This window comes from Arachis duranensis, chromosome 3 (genome assembly GCF_000817695.3).
Source record: "Arachis duranensis cultivar V14167 chromosome 3, aradu.V14167.gnm2.J7QH, whole genome shotgun sequence".
Classification (NCBI taxonomy): Eukaryota; Viridiplantae; Streptophyta; class Magnoliopsida; order Fabales; family Fabaceae; genus Arachis; species Arachis duranensis.
This window is the reverse complement of record NC_029774.3, coordinates 134,351,556-134,368,727: the sequence shown is the minus strand read 5'-3', so window position 1 is coordinate 134,368,727 and position 17,172 is coordinate 134,351,556. Positions and strand designations below refer to the sequence as shown.

At 30.9% G+C, this 17,172-nt stretch overlaps 1 protein-coding gene across 2 annotated transcripts; it reads left to right on the top strand.

Moving 5' to 3' along the window:
• Positions 1–5,053, top strand: LOC107482255 (peptidyl-tRNA hydrolase, mitochondrial). Of its 2 annotated transcripts, none has more exons than XM_021139546.2 (10): positions 1–274; positions 690–757; positions 869–1,011; positions 1,084–1,168; positions 1,266–1,333; positions 2,004–2,054; positions 2,152–2,225; positions 3,775–3,833; positions 3,922–3,998; positions 4,664–5,053. In XM_021139546.2, the coding sequence occupies exons 3-10, from the start codon at positions 901–903 to the stop codon at positions 4,793–4,795; spliced, it is 657 nt and encodes a 218-aa protein (XP_020995205.1). In that variant the 5' UTR covers positions 1–274; positions 690–757; positions 869–900; the 3' UTR covers positions 4,796–5,053. The 2 variants fall into 2 exon arrangements, with proteins under 2 accessions (XP_020995205.1, XP_015958181.1); XM_016102695.3 differs by having other exon boundaries at positions 633–757.
• The last annotated feature ends 12,119 nt before the right edge of the window (positions 5,054–17,172 follow it).

Below are 17,172 nucleotides of genomic sequence, written 5' to 3'. Positions count from 1 at the left end.
ATATTAATTTCGAAACCTAACAGCCCCAGATTCAGTTCGTCCTACTTCCTCCTCACTCCCGCTAGCAGCAGCAGCTCCGGCCCAGCAACGTTCTCCGCCGCTGTCGCCGGCGTTGACACAGACGGCGACGCTCCCCTCGCCCGGGTCCCTCTCTCTGGCTCCTTGCTACTGCTACATCTATATCGCTGAGTTGCCGCCCAAAAATTGCCGGTGGCCTCGCCTCTCCGGTCTCCGCCGAATGACGTCTCTGCTTGCTTCTTCGGCGTCGTCGACGGTAAGCTCCTCGTCCTCTCCTATGGCCGCTGTTCGTCCCTAACCCCTGTTGGTCCCCGTCCTCGTCCTCATCACTAACTCCTCTGGCCTCTCGCTGTTGGAGGATAGTGGAGCTCGTTGCTCTCACTGGAGAAGGATGGAGATTCAGTCAGTAGGGAGTTAGTGTGATAGCTAGTTAGATGTAAATAAATTTGGTTCAATGACTTCAATCACATAAATAAATTAAATAAAAAAAAAGGCTTAGTCAGTATCTATAAGAGTATTATTATTATTGTTTTGGTCACTGTTACAAATTGTTTGGGGAAACTGGAAAAACCGAAATGCATTCTTTTGATCATTGTTTTGATTTGTATACGTAGGATTACTTACCGAGTTCAGTTGTTCACCACTGAGCTTCAATAGTTTCCTGGTAACAGAACACAAATTCAGATTGATGTGGGTTGTAGATTGAAGAGGAACAGCGTCTGCTCATTCAGGTTTTCAGGTATTGCAGAAATTCCACAGTGCATCCAATTCTATTTCCCCTATAATTTGAATTAAGCAGGTGCAGCTTTGTGAAACTGATTTCAATTCTATTTCCTTGTTGTTGCTGCAGCTTTTTTTGGTTTTTCTTTTTTGAATTATTATATGCTTAATAGGCTAAGCAGAAAGTGCTTCTCCTCTGCTGCTGCTCCACTCCCATGGCTTTTTGTGGGGCTCGGAAACCCTGGTGACAAGTACAGAGGAACTAGACACAATGTACGTTTAAATGCTTTGTTTTGCTTTCTGTTAGTTTGCGCTTCTCTAGTTACCACTAACCATCCTGTGCAGGTGGGATTTGAGATGATTGATGCATTTGCTTCGTCAGTAGGAATTCCTATGGATACAGTCCATTGCAAAGCTCTTTTTGGAAAGGGTTTGTCCCTCGCACTGGATTCATTATTGTATTTGTTTGTTTCTCTTTCAGCGTATGTTGGATTTCTTGAGTTTTAGGGTGAGGTTGTCATTTGCAGGTTTTGTTGGTGATATCCCTGTTTTCCTCGCCAAGCCTCAAACATATATGAATTTGAGTGGTGAATCAGTAAGCAACTAAGATGTTCTTAACAACACCCCGCGGGTCTTTTTGTTTATGCATCAAGATACTTTTGTTACTGATGCCAAAATTACCTTAACCTTCAATGCCTTTGATTATTTACTCAGTTTCTTAAGTTGACAAACTAAATTGAGGGACAATTGTTTATTGATTGGCCTTTGGCAGTCCATTTTCCTTGGAGTTTCCTTAGAGGATTTAGGCCAGTTGTGGTGGTTTCCTTAGAGTAATAGTTTTGCTACGATACTATTAATTCAAATTGGAGATTTGAAGTAACAGGAAAGCGCTTTGAGAGAAGAACATAAATTTGTAATTTGTCAAATAGCTGTCCTCTGCTGTTACAATTAACCTGCCCTCATTTTCATATAAAACGGAGAAGAGGAAAAAGGAAAGAGAAGTCAAGTAGGTGGTATTATCATATGTAATCAAGAAATGAGAGATGACTTCCCATTCATTTATTGGTTTTATTTGTATTTTCAGTGCTGAGTTCTTGCTGGGATCATATGATAGTATACTAATATAGTTACATGGAATGTTTCTATTTTTGAGTTAGCTCCCTATTGTCTATTTTGCTAGTGTCATTGCTGTTTAGCTTGTATATATAGCCATGTGCTAATTATTTGTTTAATAGCATCATAATATTGCCTTCCTTGTACTGCAGACCGAACCGCTGGCTGCTTATTACAAACTACCTCTTAATCATGTGCTTGTGGTAAGTTATTCCATGCACCTTTGCTTTCTAGCGCCTAATAGATGAAAGGTTAATAGGTATGATATTCTTTATCTAACCAAGGTTTTTTGGGTTGTAGTTCCACGATGACTTGAATTTGCCATGTGGGGTGCTTCGTCTCAATGACAAAGGGGGCCATGGAAGCCACAAAGGGTAATGATAGTTATGAAGAAAATTTGTTGTCTGCATATACGGAAGTTTTTATTTATCTATCTTTTTGAAAAATATAGTTTACAGTGATATCATCGGGAACTTGTTTCCTTATACATGCACCTACTCCTCTAGATATCAGTATGTTTGTTAAATACAGATAACATACTGGAAAAGAAATAGTAAACTACGACTTCTAACAATGAATATTTTGAGCGATGACAAATCTAACCACAAAAAAATAAAATTAAAGTTATACCTATAAAAGATAAATTTCGATTCACAAAATTTCCAAATATTATAAAATTATAAAAAATTCCTAAACTACCATTTTTTGACCCTAATTTTATTCCCAAATCTATCCCATTCTTGACCTTAGTCAATCCCAGTTCTTTATCCCTCCCTCAACCCTTCCTCTTTCGATACTGTTTTTTCTCTATTGTAGCATCAAGCAAATTGTAAGGTCTATGGGTTTCCTTCTAGTCTCCTGTGAAGGAAACAATCAAACAATTCATCACATGAATAGAAAAAAGAACCAGATTTATTAAGAGATAGAGGAGAAACAAAGGTGTGCGTTGTTGTTGCAGTAGTAGTGTGGAAGAGCTGCATGGTACCAACACACAGTGAGAGTAGAGATAGAAAATATGTATTAATATGAGGGGCAAATCAGCACTCTTTTTTCTTTCTTTCTTTCAAACCAAGAGAAGATAGAACTAAAAGTTTTTTTATAAAATTTGCAAGGACTAGAAACTTTCAATTTGGGACTGCGATATAGAGGCTAGTTGAGTGATGGTAGAAGATAAAGAGCTTCGAAAATTCTTTATCAGTTCCTCTGCCATGCTACACACAATCTCTCACACACAAAATTGAATGAACAATGGGACAGTGAGTCTCGTGGGATTTGAGGAAGGTTGTGACAGTGTTGGGGGAAGGAGGGAGGGAGGAATAAAGAACTGGAATTGACTAGGGTTAAGAATGGGATAGATTTGTGAATAAAATTAGGATTAAAAAAAGGGTAGTTTGGAAATTTTGTATAATTCTTTAGTATTTGGATAATTTTGTCAACCGGAACACATCTTTTATGGATACAACTTTAATTTTCTTTTTTCGCAGTTAATTTGTCAACGTTCAAAACATTTATGATTAGAAATGCTAGTTTACTCGAAAAAGAAATTTGCATTTGCTCTTTATAGTGGATGACTATCTTTCAAGAAATGAATCAGTATATTGTATGCATTAGACTCAAAGGGTCATCATTGTTCATCACATTTGTGTTTGTCAACAGGCAATATGTTATCTATGATATTTTTTTACTGCTTCACTGATTCAGGTGAAGAGGAAAAGTAATTTTTTCCCCCTAATTATCTGAAGCAACCAAACTGATGTTTACAATCAATAACATTTTTTAGGCTTGGGGGACGGGTTGTTCTGGGAACGTGAATTCATGAAATATAATTTTGCATCTTTTGAGCTCTGAATTTTTTATATTCAGCTTCTTCTCCCAAGTTCTACTATTTATCTTGTACTCGCTTCTCACTTCTTACTGAATTAGGCTGAAGAGTGTTATCTATCACTTTAGAGGAAATAGAGAATTTCCTCGGCTAAGAATCGGTTAGTTTTGTTGCAAAGTTGTTTCTTCTTTATCCCTAAATTTTATTATTATCACCATCATAATTATATTGAATTTGTCTCCTGTTAGGGATTGGAAGGCCTCCTGGGCAAATGGATCCTAAAGCATTCTTGCTTCAAAAATTCAATGTAACAGCTAGACAACGAGTAAGTTATCATTTATTGTTAAATACATTTTGGGTTCCAATACTGTAACAGCTAGACGCAGTATTGCTCCTCAAGTTCTCAATTCGGTGCAATTGATGTCCAAGTACTATATTCTTAGGTGCTCTTGGAGCATGATGTGTATTTTGCTCCCAACCAATTAGAAAAATGCCATTTTAAATTGGTGTTTAAATTAATAGCTAGCCATATCATATCAAGTCATTTTTGTTGATTGTTTTCATATCCACATGGAGCATGGTTCATAATGAGCACCCAAGAATATCTATGGTGGTCCAAATAAATATAACTAGAAAAATAGTGAGTTGGCATTTTGATGTGCAGTGCCAAAGTTGGGGTCCGCTACAACTCAGATATAGTGCATCACATAAACATGCCAACGAATTGTCTTTATTCTTGGTGTTGCTCTTCAATGATTTGATATAATTGTACTAATTTGAAAATTCAAAAGCAAAATACTTAAAGTGAGCCAATGATTATTAGCAATAGAGCATGCAGTATCTAACTGTCTATAGGTCATTACCATAGGGCATAGCATGTCACTGTAGTGTATCAGCCTTTCAGCTTTTAATATTTGATGAGCTTGTATGAAGCCAATTTTTTTCACCATTACAGTAAATTTATTTATTTCTTGTTCCCAAATTGGACAGATTGATGAGGCATTGCAAGAGGGGGTTGATGCCTTAAAGCTCCTTTTATCTCAAGGGTATGATGAGAGTGCAAAAAGGTTCAACAAAGAGCAAAAGTACAAACACTTAAGAGTGCAAACATTACCAGTTTGATGGAGTTCCCACCATGATGTCAGTCTTTGTTAAAAGTTAATGATAAAATGTTTGAGAGTATAGTTAGTCACACACACTGTTAAATTGCATCATGTTATAATCTGCAAATTAGTGAAGCAGTAGAGAATGAGATCATCCAAGTAAAATGAGCATTTTTGTTTTCTTTTGCACATATTTCATAATTATAATGTCTACTCATTACTAGTAGCTTGTTTTGCTGGGTGCTTTATTAAGAAAATGAGATCATAGTTTATTTCATTACACTGATTGTTAGTTTATAATTTACAAACTTTTCTAGCACTCACGATAAATAGGAACTGCGAATAGTAATGTGACAAAACTGTGCAACTATAACCAAACTAATAAATTCTTAAACTACAATGTGTGTTTCAGGCTAAATTAATAATAATTTAGAACCTGAGCATTTCATTTTATCATTAAAGAAATGAACATTTTAAAGCCGTTAAGTAATTTTAATTCATCAACTTCAACATTATATTTTATTTTTGGGTCATGTCTGACGTGAACACCACCTTAATTGATTTTTTCAAGTGATGGTATCTATCAACTTGATAGGTCAAGGACTAAGGGTTCTATGATATGAAACTAAACAACTTTTTTTTTGTCATAACAGACTAAACACATTCATAATTATATATGAGGCCTAATATAATTGGGCCTTTTTGTCGATAGCTATAGTATAGCCCAACTTATTCGAGCTGGGCCTAATGCGTGTGTGCTAAGACAAAAACAAATTTTGATGCAAACACAATGAGTGTATATATAATTATATATTGTTTGCCCAAAATTGCTACGTGCATAAAAAATCAACTATTATGGATTTCAATATTTTGTATATATTTATAAATATAATTTTATACATTTTTAATGAGTATTTTATATTTTAATATATTCTATACAAATACTTAATTAGTAACTGAATTTTTATACATAACATGATTATAAATTTTCTGTGTGTTTTGCTTTTTGGTACATACCCAAATAATTGAGTACCTATCTATCATTTTCATCTGGAACAAATAAATGGCAACCGGCCATAAAATAGTCTCTATAAATTTTTAAAGGTTTTTAAAAATGTTAAGATAAAATTGGCAAAGTTGATTGTTTCCTATCCAACTATTCCATACTTTTTTTTTTTTTCATTATAAGGTCTGATTCAAGTAGCTGCAGGAGTCACAAAACTGTTTGTTGCGACCCTGGAATAATGGATCCAATTGATTTTCAATTTCCATTATAAAATTCTCGTTTAATGTGCAAGAACAAAGCGATATGGTCCAGAGTCCAGAGAATAGGTTATAGATAAAATGGCTGGCAAAAAAGAGTTTATAGCAGACAGCTTGTGTTTCTGAAATCTGAGTATGAGGCTGGAAATTTCAGAAGTTGCCCAAGCCAAGTTCAACACAAAATCTTATTTGGTAAAATTTGCATGTGCCACTTCCATCTCTCAAGGGCCAAGGCAATCACACTGTTTCAACTAAAATAAATAAATATCTATTTCAGTATTTGACAGATCTGATTTTCCGTGGTACCATGCATCCCTCGCTTTGTACCTTTTCCGCATGTTTTGTATGTTCACACTTCTTCTATTCTTTCCATGTTTTGGATTTTTCACCACTATCCAGTATCCACTAATTCCTTCCTCAAGAGCATCTTCAATCCTTGATTTAATTTAATTTTATTTTAGATTTTACAAAATATTATATAAATATTATATTTTATAAAAATTAATTTGATATTTAATATAAAATTTGTTACTTTAATATAGGAATGGACATGGAGTTTGGTGAAATTGGATTAGTCTTGATCCGAATCTGACCATAAATAATGATTGAACATATTTTTGAGACTCTTACTCAGTCTTAAATCGGATAAAATCACACTACTTTCAGATCATACTAAAACCAGATCTCACTGAATAAAATCTAGGTCTTGATAAATTTTATGTCAAAAAATTATGATGCACCAATTTATAAAGAAGAAAAAAATATTTGTTAGAGAGAAGTTGATAACCATATTTAAACTTAAATTTGTCCATAAATTCTAATTTCATACTTTTTTGATCTATTTCTTGATTCAACAAATGTAATTACAAATAAAACAATAAATTTATAATTAATATAACATAGAGTAGTGCTAGAGAGCCAATGACCTAAGTGTACAATGTATACAATGGGCTAAATCTTTAATCCATGAATAGAGAGATATGCATTCAATCGAAGGTAGAACGGAGGTGGTTGTCAGGCACGCATTCATAGGTTGAGAATGGTAATGAGTGTCACGGATCATCACTTTCTTCATATTGAAGTGCGAATGAACATCTTAGATAGGAACAAGCGTGTTTGAATAGAAAACAGAAATAATTGTATTAATTCATCGAGATGCTGCAGAGCTCCTCACCCCCAACAATGGAGTTTAGAGACTCATGCCGTCAAAAAGTACAAAGTTCAGATCTAAAATGTCACGAGGTACAAAATAAGTCTCTAAAAGTTGTTTAAATACTAAACTAGTAACCTAGGTTTACAGAATAGGATCGAACCCCTGACCTTTCGGATCTAGAACTCTAATATCATATCATGAAACAACTCATCCCAAAAAGCGTAACTTGATAGGACAATGTAACACTAATGATTATATCTCTAATATTTCATAAACCTCCATTGTACGCATTGTACGCTTAAGCCATTGACTCCCTATACTTTTTCTATAACATAATATTGGAATTAATTTAAAACATATATATATTTTTTAGTTCTCCTAAGGTGCACATGGGTCGGGTGAAGACGAGTTCGCTTTGACTCAGACTTGATTCTAAATAATGATCGGGTCTATTTTTGAGACTCTTACCCAGTCCTAAACCCAGTAAAATCACACCAAATTAGTTCCAAAATATTTGAATTTGGACCAGATCTTTGAGGCGGGCCGAGTCATGTGCGCGCCTACTCTAATGGTTGGTCTAATTTCAATTTATTAACATTATAATGTTCATTTAATGAATTTAATAGGTATACAAGTGACGACATTGCATTAATCTTTTTTTAAAATAATACGGTATCTCTTTACTTATAGTAATATCATTTTAAAAATTATATCTAATATAAATTTCAATTTAAATCAATTCAGTTACGGTAAAAGTCAAGAATAATACCAAAAAAATATTTTATTAAAGTTGCTCTCATGATCAAATACAAGACATACACCCTAAATATATGAATCACTACCCACCACAATATTTTCTTTTTCTTAGAAGAAATGTAAATTTTTTTATGAGATTCTTATTCTTCATGCATGATTTGAGTGTTTCGAAAGTGATAATGCTAAGGAAAGCATCACTGTACAGATTTGTTTTCTACAGATTAAATTTTTGTGGTTAAAAATAACTACACATATATATCAACAGTGATATTAATATTATTAAATAATAATTTATATGGTTTAAAATGAAAATTTGTATATCTCTATATGAATTTACATCTGTATACTGTAATTCATCTAATGCTAATATAGTTTTGGGTTCATAGTAAATGTTACTAAATATACATATAACAGATATGGCATTACTATTACTCAAAACATTAAAAGAATAATTTTTTTATTTATAATTATTAGTGTCTTAAGGATATATTGTTTAACTAAAACCTAGTTATATTAAACAACAAGTTATTGATTCAGCTCCATGTAGCAATCATGAAATTTAATTAATGCTCGATGTTATCCGATAAGAGTGTTAGGCATGGCACAATTGGTAGGTATGGTTTGGTTTGATTTGTTCATGAATTATAGTATATGCCAGCTCCTTCATTTGGTGTAGTTTTAATATAAGTTGACCTTTTCTTATGACTACTACTTCTCAACTTCATTTAAGGGGTTTAATTTTAGGCAAAATAACTCACTTAGCTAGCTAGGTATTTAGCCACTAATGAATTGATTTCCTGCAATTTTTTTTAGATTTGATTATTATTTATAAATACCAAACAATCATTTGGTTTTATTGGGATGTAAGATTAAAACTAATTTTGTATTTTAGTCAATTTTAATTTTAGTTCTTTAGTAGTACCTTGGTGGCACATGTGCCAGCTTCGTTACGATTTATCACTATTCACTAATGCTAAACAAATTCATATGAAGGATCACGTGTTGCCTCCTGCAATCTTTGCAGGAAATTAATTATGTGTATCTGGACACAATTTATCCCAGAAATTGATTCTCTCTATTTTTTTAAAATTTGTTAGTTATGTTACGTATATATTAAAATTAGTCACTAAAGTTAATTATCAGTATAAAATACACACTGAAATATAAATACACATTGAAAATAAATTAAACTACATATATTTATACACAAATATATTAGTGACTGATTTTAATGTACAAATAATTTTTTCAAATTTTTTTTATAAGGTATAACTTTTTATTATTGAATATTTTTGCTGTTATTTTTTTTATGAATGTATGGTAAAAAATTATATTTTACAAAAAAAATTTAAAAAATTTAAAAAATTCATTCCCACTTTATCGCATCTGACTTTCTTTTGTTAAATTCAAATTTATTAACAATAAAATAATGTGGTATATACTCGTGAAGAGGTGATGTATAACTATATAGCTAGTTTGACATATAATAGCTTCACTAGGGACTAATATTTCTTCTCATAATGGATTAATTTGGTGATGTGAAAAACAAGTAGGTTATTATGTAACTCGAAATAAAAATACTATTCGAATATTAAAATTAATCATTAAAATTAATTATTAATACATTTATATATAAATATATATAATTTAATTTATTTTAATATATATTTATATTTTAATATATACATACATACTCACACTCAAAATTTTCAACCACTGACAAAGTGACATATTTCAGCATTTTTTAGCTGTAATAGATGTATGTTCTCGAAATCACAAAAATTCAGCTCTCTTATATTAATTTACATTGCATCTATATATTGTCATATAATTATCAAGCATGCATATATAGCGTGCTGTATCCATAATAATTGAATGCATCTCTTAATCTCTTGATTATCATCATAAGATCACTTGACTACTAATAAAGTCAGACGAGCTAATCTTTAAGTATATAATTAACACCAACATTTGCTTCACCAATTAATTTTATCCTTTTGCTAATTAAGTATTTTGGTATACAGGTATTTCGCACTACACAAAATCCTAAAAAAAAAGAAAAAAAAAGATATGCTAACTTATGTTTTAAAAACAAAATTTTAGAATATTATAAAAAATATTTTACTAAAAGGTATTGATTTGTTTTATATTTTGAATACATTAAATATAATAAAGTTTAAAACATTATTTTTTATTATTATAGTTTTTAAAATATGCTTTTAAGTAACAAGATAGTGAATTAAAAAAAATTGACACTCAAAATATATAATATAGATCATTTAACCTAATAAATATGGTGAAAATTCAGGTGAAGCCAACTTTACGTAAAGTTGATATTTGAGAGCCGTTAGATAAAAATTTAGTCAAATCAGTCAAATTATCTAACGGTTCTCAGGTATCAACTTCACGTGGAGTCGACTGCACCTGAGTTTCCACAAATAAATATATCAATATACCTAATTTTAAAAGTTAAATTTGTAAACTTGATATCAAATGAAGACAACTCATTTTTTTTTTAAATTTCATGTGTATATTCTTCTTTCTCATTAGACAAACAGAAAAATTCCATGTACTTGAAATTTGCAATTTACAATTTGAAAGTAGGAGCAAGTGGCATCGCCCGTTGACTTTTTCAAACAACTTAATATTCTCTCACACACAAAAGACTACTACAGTAATATGCAGTAATAACAGTACCCATTTGGTCGTTGACTTTACTAGTACATTGGAAAAATAACATTTGTCTCATCCATGTTAGTAGTTGGGAGTTACAGGTTTTTGTTTTTTATTTTTTGAGTTGCGATATTATGGTTCACAACTCACAAGCACTTTTTATATAACACGGTGAAAGAAAAATATTCTGTATATTTTATTTTATTTTACATATTAATCATCATATATTTTACTTCAATGAATTATAATTCAAATGGCATAATTTTTTTATATTCATCTAAGAGGTCGCACTTTTTTATTTTTAATATTGTATTAACAATGATATTTTTCTAAATTATGATTTACCGTATTTTTTTTAAATGTGGGATGATTTAATTTACGGAGTACAAATCAGACTGTTTGATTTTTAAAAGATACAGAAATCAGACCGTCCGATTTGTTTACTCCAAATTTTTAAAATTTTTTACACCTCTCATAATTTTAAAAAACACAAAAAATTACCACGTTAAGATATAACACTCATCCTACTTTCATATCCAAATTTTTTAGGTAAGTTTAAATCTCTTTATCTTTAAAAAAAAATTATCATATATTTTACATAATATTCAAGGATAATTTATTTACTGTATGAGATAAACGTGACACAAATTAAATATGATGTTTATTGGCAAAAGAGAGAATGAATATAGAAAGTATTTATTTAATTTATAAGTACGTAAGATTACAAGATGGGTGTGAGTGTGAGTGACGATCCAGATCTGCGTGCTTGTTATATGTGTATAAAGACAGATCAGAAAAAAGTCAAACATATCTTAATATAAATCTCATTCTCAATTGGTAACTTCCTGGAAACTTCCATATTTCATTTGGGTTTTCCTTGTAAAAGACTAAGTCACCGACTTGCTCTGCAAGTATAATGGACCCACCCCAACACATATACTTGCTTTACTACACTATTAAAGGGTTAATTCAGAGACAAACCATTAATATACCATAAATTTAAATATATTAGTCTCTAAAAAAAATATTAATAAAATTGTATAGAATAAAATATAATTTTTAAAAATTTATTTATCATTTTATTTAATTTAAATTTTTTATATTTATTTAAGTGATTCGGATAAATAAATTAATTATTAGACTAACTCAAATTAATTTATATTATATATTTACTTATCTAAAAAAGTTAGGAAATTAACAATCTAGGAGGGTTTTACTTTGAGTAAGACAAGGCTAAGTTATTTGTGAAAACGATATTTCCTTGGAATTGTTAATTATTAATGAAAATAATAATGTTTATTAGGATAAATACGGGGGAAATTTCAAGTTCGTGGAATCTCGATTATTCCCTAAATACATCAATAAACGTACGAATTGAATAGTATTTAATTACGTTGAATTAGGGTATACTAGTATTCAATTTATTTGACGAGTTCAAGATAGGTACAAAGGCAAGACAAGTTAAAAGGTGGCAAGACTTAAAAAAGCACATGGTCAAAAAATAGGAGAATACAGATATATAAGTATGTATGGCATGAGTGGTATAAGGTGTTAAGTTGTGCACTTTTTGAACGTCAGAGTTGACAAATTGACCCAACAAATTAAAAAGCCAATGAAGGTTCTTGCTTGACAAGCTGTTTGCACGATAGGAGCAATGTAAGTTTTGCTTCACATCTAAGTCTTTTTACTTTATTAACTTATTATCTTAATTTTGGTAGGAATTTAGATCATCTAAAATTTGAATTTTATTTTAGATAGTAAAGTATGATTTTTTATTTTTAAATAATTTTTTTTATATTTATTCTTAATCTTACCTATAAAATCAATGATAAAAAATTACACTTTATTCTCTAAAATAAAATTCAAATTTTAGAAGATTTAAATTTTTTTGATAGACATCGTATCTCTGGTTTAGATTATTAAAAAAAAAAGAAAAGAAATAGTGACTTTTAGGGTATGACGATAGCATATATAAATTTGAGTTAGGCTTTTGTTTAAAATTGGAACATTCAGGTCATAAACACGTTAGCATACTAAAAATTTAAAAGGTTTTTATTCGAAACTAGATGTACGTGTTTATTTATAAAATAAAAAATTAATTTTACGGTGTTTATGAAGTTTTAAACTAAATATTTTTTTTAATTTTTTTAATAAATAGAGACTACCTTTTAAATATGGTAGCATTCATCACCAAAATAAAATTATATTTGTAAGAGTGGCAATAAGAACACGAGGTGAGGTGACGCTGCTAAACTGAACCGACTGATATATTCGTGTGTATGAAATATGGAATATGGAATGTGGATAGGGGGATATATGAACTTTTTCGAACCCTAAACTGTTATTCTGAGCTGTTTTCTTTTGTCTTTTTATTTATTCTCATTATTGTTGTTATTTTTTATTTTTTTGGGAGGTGGGGGTTATTTTGTGAGTTGGGAGATTTGTAATTTAGTATAGTATAATATTACCGTCAAATTAATCATACTGCGTTTGTTACAATCAATTTAAAAAAAAATTATTAAAAAATATTATAATTTTTATTTTTTATTTTATTAATATTTATAAATAATTTTGTATTATAAATTATAATTCGACTTTATTTACCTTAATTTTAAGTTTATAACGGATGATTTTAATAATCATTTTTAGTTCAATGACCAACGATCATAACATCAACTCTATTTATCAATTTTTTATCTATAAAGACACTAATTTTTATATCTCAAAAAAGACACACATGATGAGTTCTATTTTATGTTTAATATTCTATAATTATAGAATTTTTTATACTTCTTAAACATTTACTAATTTGAGCGTCGGAGTGCCTTTTACAGGTATCCACCTTTCATGTTCTTCTTACCGAAACATACATCTTTTGGAGACGAAGAGACAAGTTCATTTTTCTTTAAGGCAAAATATACTTTAGAAGTTCATCCACACAAGAACAATTGACACCGTCGGTAGAGACGAGTAAAATAATTTCTATTCCCATCAGGTTCATAAAACTTGAATTACATCAAAATTTTTAACCAATTTCAACAATCTTGTTTAAGATTTTATTTAATACTTTTTATCAAATTTTAATCTATCGTAATTTTTTATAAAATATATACTTTATGTATTCGAAGTGCTTCACTTTTACATATTATAATATTTTACATGTCATAATTGATCAATAAATCAATCCGAGAACAATCTCGGTTTTCAACCAATATGAGAACAAACTCAGCTTTCAACCAATTCGAAAATAAATTCGACTTTCAATCGATCTGAGAAGAAACTCACCTTTCAACCAATTCGAGTACAAACTCGCCTATCAATTTTGCTAACATTTTTAAAGCTCTCTACTTACATAAGTAAAATTATATAGTTTTGTATTTATATTTTGTATAACTAATATTTACTAATTTATTAGTTATATTCAAATTTCAATATTCTATATTTTGAATAATTCTTATAATTAGTATACTTTTTTTCTTTCTCTCTCTATTCTTATCTATATTTTTGCAAGACAATATTCATGTTTCCTATTTCTATTACTAAAAATCATTGATTCTTGTGTTTTTATTTTGAAAAAAAAATGAGAAAGAGACATCCTATATTAGGATATAAAACCATCTATTTACAATAATAACGTATAACAACCATGTCAATTGAATTTTTATTTCATCATGTATTATATTCTTATTACTTAATGATTTCATTTATACAATTAAATGACAGTAATGATGAGTTCAAATCTTAAAATTGGATTCCATCAAAAATTAATTGTATATAACTATTATACTATTCACTTTATTCTATTAAATTTTATGTTACTATTTGTTTAGTCCAGAGAATTAAGCAAAAAATAGTTACAAACATACAAATTTACTATTTTTGCGCAAAGAATATACATCGCCATATGGTCTCGCAAATACTCTAGCCGCTCCAGCTTCTCATCAGCTCTGACCTGATAGCAACAGTGTCTCTCACGCGTGCAAGAAGCTCGTTGTACCGCTGCTTAAACTGCTGAGCTTGTTGGTGAAGCTCCTGTGTGAGCTTCTGCACCTCCTCCCTCAAATCGATAACTTCCTCAGGATCGGCAAGGTTGATGACAGAGGCAGAGGCAAATGAAGCTACCAATGTAGAGGTGCGGAGGATGCTGGCGAAAAATGACTCCAACCCGCAAACACGATTCTTGTAGGGCTCAGAGGCAGTCTCACGCCAAACCCTATCAGGATCTACCATTGAAACATTGAAGCTGGGGTTGTCCCCAATAGGCTGAGATTGCTGGATCACGACCTCCAATCTCTGTGTGTAGTCCTCCTGTGTAACACACGTTGTGATTAGGATGACAGTTAATTTACTTTAAATCGAATACATTTCAAACTTATAGTTAAGTGAAATTCGCATAATGAGTCACAGACCGCTCATCAGTAAATGTCTCCTTGTTGGCCTTCAACATATGGGTATACTTGAAGGTCTTCGTCAATGCCGCTTCATGCTCCAACGATTTAGACTACACATTTTGATACAAACTAACAAAATAAATCAAGCAAAAATTAATTCAAGTAATAATTAACAAAGATTAGCAAACTACATAGCAACCTACTCTTCGTCTTCTAGAAAGTCACCGGTCCACCAGTATACTTTGACGACCTTGGCGAAACCCTATTAACTCTGTCCGTTAGACAACGTTTGAACCCCTCATCAGTACTAAAATGGACGCCTAGTTCCTTCTTAATATTTGGACGGAGGCAAATCGTAAGGTGGTTGCGCCCCTGACGAACGTCCTATATCATCTGCTAAAGTCACCTAGCTATCCGGTAGTCGTAGATCTTCCTGCACAAAGTAATTCAACAACTTTAGTTAGTTGAAATAAAATACATATAAAATACAGTTAATTCAACAACATTGGATTTTTACCTCCCATTTCTAAAACCATTGCTCTCTAGTCTCAGGAGGAATTTTCGTGTAGCTCGTTCATGAGTTGTCGTATATAGATTTGATCACATTGGAGATATCCTGTGTACATGCATTGTTGTTTGGTGCAAACCTATAAATAAAAAATTTAAGATTAACAAACACATAGAAACACATAAAACCTAACAAATTCAAAATAAATTACGGATAAAAGACATTAAAATAATATGTACTCACGCTTGCATGCCATCAGGACAAATCCTCATCTATATGAATGGTGTTGGTGGAGAGACATCTGGCTGGGATGCATTATAGGAATCACTCACCGCAGGCTCTGTCGCCGGAGTTGTAAGGGGCGAAAGGGACGTAATAAAAGGAGTCACGCACGTAGTTAGGATTCGGTATCATGATAAACTGCTGGTTTGGTGGACCCGCCTATGATGTCACAGGAATCAACGGGGCAGTCGGGATAGAGGGGGATGACTGAGAAGTCCCTGGAGTAATGGTAAAAACCTTCCTTCTACCATGACCACAAGACCCTCTCGTGATACGTATGTTACCTACTATCGTGTCTGCAAAAAGAATACCAATTAACACTAATAACATATATGCAATACAAATCCATCAACATTTATATTATTTCAAAAAAATGTTGACATAATCTCCCTTAAAATTGGACATATATCCACCTTTACGGTTTTTACAAATACAACTAATCTTAATCCACAACATCAGTCAAAACTCAATTAAATTCACAACATTTTCATGAGAATATATTAACTTATTTATACTATTTTATACATTTATAAAGGCATCATATATAATAATATTTATACCAAAAAAAATATTTAATTGGTTTATACACATGTATAAGTTTAGAAAATTTGAATCTATAATGTTTAATTTCTTCAAACTACCTTTTGGTAAACCCAATTTCAAAATTTTGAGCAAATAATTGTTATACATGATCATCCAATCATCATAAGGTTTATTTTAAAATAATGACTTCATAATATATTAATTTATGTTTATTTATAATAATTTTATATTTTTTATTCATTCATATAGATTAACATAACGAATACTCAATTAGAACTAATGTTTTACGTTCTCATTAATTTGTAGAAATTATTACATTGCACAAACAATATATGATAATTTAGGCATAATGTATAATTAATACAATTTCTATAATATTAATTTTATATCTTCAAATATCATAAGAAAGTAAATTAAACTTAATAGCTGAAATAATATTTGATATAGTCACATAAAAAATACTAACTATTAATTATTTAGACTTTAACAAAGAAATTTATTTTCAATGGCCTAAACCCATGACGAAGAGTTGTTTGTCATATTTTCTCATCAATGCTAAACATAAAGTCTCCACACTTATTAATATTTCATTCTTCTATGACATGCAATTAGCATATGATAACCACTTTCACTTACTAATTACAAATTAACATATAACTAAATCTTAAATTAACTTAAACTAAGAAAAAAAGTGATCATGAAATCTGAGTTTCGAACAGAGAAAAAAACTCAGGAGAAGGAGATACAATGGCAGCGACAGCCGCTGCAGGTGGAGCGCCGCGACGGTGCTAGACAGCGAGACACGAATAGAGAGGAAGAGAAAGAGT